The sequence below is a fragment of the Echinops telfairi genome, unplaced genomic scaffold (genome assembly GCF_000313985.2).
Source record: "Echinops telfairi isolate 266 unplaced genomic scaffold, ASM31398v2 ScPeMD7_443;HRSCAF=831, whole genome shotgun sequence".
NCBI lineage: Eukaryota > Metazoa > Chordata > Mammalia > Afrosoricida > Tenrecidae > Echinops > Echinops telfairi.
In genome coordinates this window covers 20,893,538-20,901,372 of record NW_022104341.1, presented here as the reverse complement: position 1 = coordinate 20,901,372, position 7,835 = coordinate 20,893,538, and the positions used below count along the sequence as shown (strand labels likewise).

Below are 7,835 nucleotides of genomic sequence, written 5' to 3'. Positions count from 1 at the left end.
GATTTCCCTTCTCTTTGTACCATATGAAGCTGAATACCTGGTTTCGTTTTATATTTTGAAAGCTATGAAGCCAGTGGCTCCCTTTGTGATAATTTCCAAGAAGCTCAGTCAGATTTGGTAAACACGCCATTGCTAGTTGGCGTAGATATTGTGTATTACCTAACCATGATTCGACTTTGTTTTTGAGACTACTTTTATACCCAATTCCACATAGTTTTCTTTATCACCCAGTAGCACAGTTTGCATTTTCATAGGCCCGCTCATTTATTTTAGAAACAGATGGGTGAGTGGATACATTAAAAAGGAGAGAGGATTTGTTCCCTGGTTAGGAAAGGAAATGAACCCCAGGTTTGTTCTCTACTTACTCAGGGTGATATTGTTGTTAGTTGCCTTTAAGCCTATTGCAATTCATGGGGACTCCATACGTGAAAAGCAGGACTGTTCCATAGCACTTATAAAGGGTGGTTTTTGGAAGCATACTACCACGTCTGTCTACAGAGACAATTCAGGTGAATGTGAATTACCAAACTCTTGACTTGTAGTCAAATGCTTAGCTATTTGTGCCACTTAGGGAAACTAAACAAATGCTACCTTTTTAGCTGTGCTGCCTCTTTCTTGAGAGCCACCATAAAAATGCATTTTTCATCACATAAATTACAGTTTCTTTTTGGACATAACTTTTTACAAGACAGACAAACACACACATCCTACCTGGAGAACGGAAGCACCACTGTGTAGAAACTGGAGACCACTTTCAGCTGAGTCAATCCCACCAGTGGCTAAAATAGGAAATCCAGGCAAAGCACGGGCAACAGAGGTCACAGCTCTCAAAGCAATGGGTCTGATGGCTGTCCCTACAGAACATAAGAATGAGCAACTGTTAGCATACTGGTCACTTGAATACATTGCCTTATACTTAGTTTCATGTGACAGTTAAATCATACTAGATAAAACACAGATTTCTATAATATATATTTAAAATGTATAGATATAACATACAAGTGTTCGTATGTTTCAGAGTTTGCTAATTTGTACATGAATGAGCACTTGTTTGCTAATTTGTACATGAATGGCTGCTCGTTTACCTTCAAGCTTTTAAGACCCCAGACGCTATATCTTGAAGAAGAACAAAGCAGGAGGCCTAGCACTGACTGACCTAAAAACCTACTGCACAGACACAGTAGTCAAAAGAGCCTGGTACTGGTACAACAAGAGATACATGGACCAATGGATAAGAACAGAAAACCCAAACATAAATGCATCAGTCTACAGGCATCTAATCTTTGGCAAAGGACCTAGAAATATCTAATTGGTGAAAGACAGCCTCTTCAAAAATGGTGTTGGATAAACTGGATCTTTGGCAAAGGACCTAGAAATATCCAATAGGTGAAAGACAGCCTCTTCAAAAATGGTGTTGGACAAACTGGATTTCCATATGGAGAAGAATGAAACAAGACCCATTCCTTTCCCCATGCTCCAAAATGAAATCAAGATGCATTAAAGACCTATGTATAAACCCAAAAGCTCTCAGGATCCTTAATCAGAAGGCTGGGACAAACTTAAGGGACCTATAATCAGGGCATGCATAGGCCACCAAGTATAATGGAGGAGGCACATACAGCAGAAGACTAGATAGATGATTGGGACACGCTGGAGTTACATCACTTATGCACATCAAAAGGCTTCATCAGGAGATTGAAATGAGATCCCACAGATTGGGGAAAAAAATTTACCAATGACACATCAGACAAAGGGCTAATTACCAAAATATATAGAACTCTACAACAACTCAAAATGAAAATAACAAGAGGCCCAATTAAGAAATAACATGAACAGATAATTCACCAAAATTGATGTACAAATAGCTAACAAACATATGAAAAAATGCTCACTATCGCTAGCCCTCAGGATACCACTTTAAACCCACAATACTAGCCCACTTAAAAAAAACCCCAAAAAACAGAAAACAACAAATGCTGGAAAGAATGTGGAAAGATTGGAACTTGTATACACTGTTGGTGGACTTATAAATACATAGAGCCACTGTGGGAAACTACATGGCGATACTTAAAGCAACTGGGAATTGAAATCCCATATGATCCAGCAATACCACTATTAGGCATATATCCTGAGGAAATAAGAGACACACACAAGTGGTGTGTTCCTAACAGCACATATTAGGAACATGTTCCTAACAGCACAGTTCGCAACAGCAAGAAGCTAGAAGCAGCACAAATGCTCAACAGTGGAAGAATGGATAAAGAAACTATGGCACATATACATGATGGAATACTATGTAGCCCTGAAAAACAGCTATGACAGCATGAAACACTGCATGACATGGAAGGACCTAGAAACCATTATGCTGAGTGAAGTAAGTCAATCACAAAAGAACAAGTATTGTCTGAGTCCACTACTATAAAAAAAACCACCAACTTAACAAATCTTTGGAACCAATTCCTGAATAAAAGGAGAGAAGTCTACCTACTGGCCATGAACCGAGCTGACAGACATGATGGAGGAGACCCCAACTGTCTAAGGTCACTCCTTCAAAAGTGGGGAATTAGGAGATGACCATCCACTTGAGGCTATACAATATTGAAAAAAGGCTGGGGCAAATTAACACCCCCAGCACCACCACCATACACACACACACACACACACACACACACACACACACACACACACACACACAAACACAGGAATGGAAGGAGCTTTCTGGAAATTCAAGCCAAGATCAGGAGAAGGGACCCTCTACATTATGGAGGAGACACCGATAGTTCTGTTGGTGAGTCTGGTGGGTGATTGGAGAGAACTAACCACATAGCAGGAAGGGATTCTAAACAATGAGTTTAGGGAACCTATGGGGACAATGAGTCAGATTTTAAGCATCTAGGTAGACACTACAAATTCATTTCTACCCAACCTTTGGTGAACCATACCATGGACTAAGACTCATGATGACCATGGAAGTGGATCTGGCAGGCAAAAGGGCACAACACAGGGGCTATTTCAGAAGGATTTAACAAGGAGGACGCACTGAATGAACTCAACCATACATTGAAACTTCCTGAACCATTGGACTGGGGTACTTAGATGGGAGAGGACACAGAGAGTGTTGGCCCCAGGATTGTGGAAGTGGCAGTCATTGGACCTTGGGGGAACATCCGGCTTGGTGGGTGTCCAATGGGAAGGGGTCTAAGACAACCAAACATATAGTACCTCAATGTCCACCCTACTGTGACACAGCAGGATTAGATCCATTGAACAGGTATCTATGCTTGGAAGAATTGACCCAGAAAGGCCCCCACTGGCATCAATCCTCATCCGTAGGGTCAATAGAGCCCAAGTGAATGAGAGATCGAACTGTGTAGAACAAACTCATGGGAGGCAGTTCCAGGTGGAACTGTACTTGCCTAAACTCCTCATACCAACAGTATCTGAAGTGCTGGGTCGTTGGGAAAATTGATGCTGACAGACAATGCTGTGCTTCTTTCTGTGGATCTTTGCTTTCCTGCTTGCAGCTTTCTTTTTTTTTTTCCCCCCTTTGTTGCTGTTTTATCTTTGTTTCTTTTTGGGGGGGTGTGTTCTATTTGCTTTGTTAGTTTATGGCTAATATTGATTCAGTTGATATTATAGGGTTGTGATTTTGTCATTTTATGACTGTCAAAGCAAACCTGAGACAGGCAAACCCCATCGACAAGCAGATGGAGCCTGGACTCCTACTACTGTACTCTAGCCCAATTCAAGAACAGTTAGTTCTGATAGCATGACCCTGCTCAATATTCATGAAACCATCACTGAAGGTAAGGGGCTACATCAAAGTGTAGTGAAGAAAGTGGCTGGTGCCAGGCTATCAACTGAAATAGTGTATTCAAACAAGCAGCCATCTAAGCGAGGTGTCAATTAAGCCCACATGGAAGAAGCACAGCAGTCTGCGTGATCCAAAAATGACAATTATAAAATTCGAACATGGCCAATGGAGAAGTATCAGAGCTAAAATTCTGAACACTAATTTGTAGGCTATAGAGAATAGTGGGATCCCGAAACCCATCTGCAGAGTATATAGTCAGAGTGAGTCTCTGGCAGGTCCTCTCTGGCCACAGTCAAGAGTCTCCAACAGCCTTAATCTCAGGCAGAGACCACTGTCAGCTTGATTCTGCTGAATTGAACTCAAGACTTGGCCAGATGACCTCTCGAGACCTGACCTGAATTGGTTCTGGATGAACATATCTCTTATTTGTTCTATGACAGAAATTTCTTCTCTGGCTTTTTTAATGTTGATGGGGGCTTTCCTTTCTTATGAATTATCTGTATTTGGGTCTTTATATTATTATTTTATCCTTACTACAGTATTTTGATTTTGTTTTTTATTATTTCTGTTGGGCTTCTCAGTTTGTGATGCACAGAAGGATTGGATGGATAGTGATAATAACTGATACAAGGGTTGATAGGGGGTGCAGGGGTGGTAATGTGTCATAGGGAGGGAAAGGGGGTTTCAGGAATAAACAATGAAGACAGGAGGGGAGAGGGAGCATTTTAACTGACTGTGATTACAAAACTCATTTTAAAGATAATTTAACCATGGGAGGGGGTTAAAATTGATATTTAATGATTGCATAACTATCTTTGATATGATTGAATATTTGAACTATTAAATTGTATAATATGTAAATTATGTGCCAATAAAACGGTTTTTAAAATAAATAAATAAATGTAAAAAAGGTTAGAGTTGTTGAGGAGTTCATCTTGCCTGGATTCCCAAGGAATGCTCATGCAATCCCCAACCAATGTTCAGCAATCAAGAGATCAAAAGATGCTGCATTGGTTAAATCTGGAGTATAATATCTCTTTAAAGTTTTGAAATGCAAGAAGGTTACTTTGAGGACTAATTGCACCTGATATTGTCAATTGCTTCATGCATCTGAAAGTTAGACATTGAATAAAGAAGGCTAAAGAAAAAATGATTCCTTTCAATTATGCTGTTTGTGAAGAATCTTGAAAGTATCATGGACTTCCAACAGACAAACAATTCTGTCTTGAGAAGTACAACTGGAATGCTCAGTGGAAGTGAGGGTGGAGTGTGTTAGTCTGGATACTTTCGAGAAACAAATCCACAAAAACTCATGTATAAGAGAGAGTTTTATATAAAGGTTAAGTGCACATCAAGAAAACATCCCAACCCAGTGCTGCCCAAGCCTACAAGTCCAACATTAACCCATTAACCCATATGTCCAACACCAATCCACAAAGTCCTCCTCCATCTCACAAAACACATGCAATGATGCCGACTGCAGGAGGAAAGCCATGTCAGTGAACTTGTAAGCATCTCAGTGCTGGCAGAGGTCTCCACATGGGTGCTCCAGTACCCAGGGCTACATTAGGATAGGTCCATGTGGCTTCTCCTCAGGGATGTCTTGCAGGAAGTGAGCCTTGCAAGCTGAAGTAGGGAACTGTACCCTGGTCCTACTATCAGAAAGCAAGAAAACTGAGAACTATAAAGGTGAGGCTCACCGAGTCATTTATCCCTCTGCCCTTCAATTAACCCCACATGTGTTTATTGGCCAGGTTGGGACAATAAACTAACTACCTAATGGAGAGACTTAATATCACTTACTTTGGACGTGTAACTGTGTGCAACTAAACTCTGGAAAAGGACCTTAAACGTGCTAAAGTAAAGGGACAATGCAGAAGATGCGGTACTGAATATGGATTGACACACTGGTTGCATTGGTAGACTCAAACATAATAAGTGGATAGTGCAGGACTGGGCAGCATTTTTTCCTGTTGTATGTAGCATCACTATGAATTAGAATCAACTCAATGGTTGGTTCCTAATAACAATGACATGTCTCAATAACAACTGTACTAAAGCTATTTGGGACTCTTAAAATTTTAATGCTGCCTTGAATAAATGTGTATTAACAATATATAGGAAAATTATTTGACGTTGCTACTGCACACTGACAAGCCAGTGGTCCTTTAAAGACATTTTATGCATTAAAAATTGTTCCACGTGTACAAGAATTTGACACTGACTCAAACCATGTTTCACATAAGCCAAACAAGTGGCTGGTGAGATGACCCTTGCATGTTGAGTACTTAATCATAACCTCCATTATCATAAACACCTTCAATAGCATTATCTGTACTTATTTACTGGTGGGCTAACATGAAGAAAACACAAAGCTGTCTTGAATTTCTGTGGATCTCTCTTTATCCTGTTCATATCTATATTGAATTCATATGTAATCTCTTAAATTTATATGTAACTAATACATTTACATTCATATCTAGAAAAGCAATCTAGAGATAATTGTGCTTTTTAATCAACAATATTTAAAGCAGACATTACTAAATTCCACTTATATAGCAGGGCATTAAGTTAGGGCAAATTAGTAGCCCACTGTAAAGATTCTATTTATCACAAGATTACCAGTAACTTTTTAGTCTTTATATTCTAACCACAAAGAAGGTTAACATAGAGAACATACACTGACACCTCTATAAACACACATCTTCAGCTATTCAGACCCAAGTTAGAATAAAAGTCATAGGAAAGCATTTTTAAATGAAATAAGCATTTAGTTAGACAAAAAGGTATCTCTGCATAGGAAAACTATCATGTCCAATACATACTAAGTTAATGACTTCTTTACATGTGTGTTCTTTTGAAGTAATAAAGAAATATTGGGATTCTTTTCCCCCCTTATTTAGTTGACCCAAGAGAGTAAAGGAAATTTAAATTAAGTAGATTAATAATTTATCTCTAACTGCACTGTTAGAAGACTATCATTAACACTAAGGGGTAAAATTTCAAAGTGGTACACAGGGATTTGGCCGCATATTTCAATTGATATTAATGGACATCAAATGGCAAAATCCCAGAACACAGCTTTGAAAATTTAACTGGTTACATTTAAAGGGCAACATTATTACACAGGTGTTAAAAAGCATTCGCAAATCCTCAATGGTATTTGAAGATGTTAAATTAGGTCAATAAGACATTTTCTTTTTCATGTTTTTCAGCCTTTTCTAAAACTTTTTGATCTACAAAATGAACATAAAAACCTTTCAAACTAATAAAGCTATCTTTATAAAAAAGTAAGCGTAATAATGCATTTGAAGGAAATATGATTCAAAGATCAAGAATTGGATCCTTTTGCTGCTGGATAATATAGGTTCAGTTTTTAATTTCCATTCTAAACAATATTTTACTTTGTAAAAATAACTCCATTAAAGAAGATAAAATATAGTGGACTTGTTTTGGGCATTTTGGTGGGTGAAGGGGTAGGAGGAGAATAGATTCTGAAAATAACTTTTATTCACCATGAAATGATTTCTTATAAAAAGAGATCTTTTAAATTTTGAAATGAAATACTAGATTCAAAGTAATAATACTACTTTTATTATGAAGAAAATGGATTAATTAATACCATAAAGAGTTGTGTAAATAAAATGTATAAAGATCTCCAGAATCACAGTTGGCAAATAAAGAATATTAAAATGCTGCCACTGGTACAGTAATAACTGATTTTAGAATATAGACTGGTGCTATGGACTGAATTGTACCCCTAACCTATGTGATCTATGCCTAAACCACTACATATGTAAATGTAATTCCATTTGACAAAGGGGTTTTCTCTGTTATGTTCATTAAAGCCGTTCACTGGTGGTATATCTGTTACTACAGCTCCAAGAAACAGACACGTTGGGAGGAATGAGTTCGTTTGAAAGATTCAAATAATGTAAATGTGGACTTTGTTTATAAAGAAACAAGGTTTAAATTAACAAATGAAATGCCATAAGCTTAAATGACCTAACAGGCTACATGC

General features: G+C 38.2%; 1 protein-coding gene across 1 annotated transcript in view; it reads right to left on the bottom strand.

The window, feature by feature from the left end:
* Window positions 1–7,835, bottom strand: part of DPYD (dihydropyrimidine dehydrogenase) — a 1,157,760-nt gene that overhangs the window by 232,868 nt on the left and 917,057 nt on the right. The window contains exon 19 of the mRNA XM_045291906.1: window positions 712–854. Coding sequence (XP_045147841.1) covers window positions 712–854 — 143 coding nt within the window. The remainder of the gene's footprint in view (window positions 1–711; window positions 855–7,835) is intronic.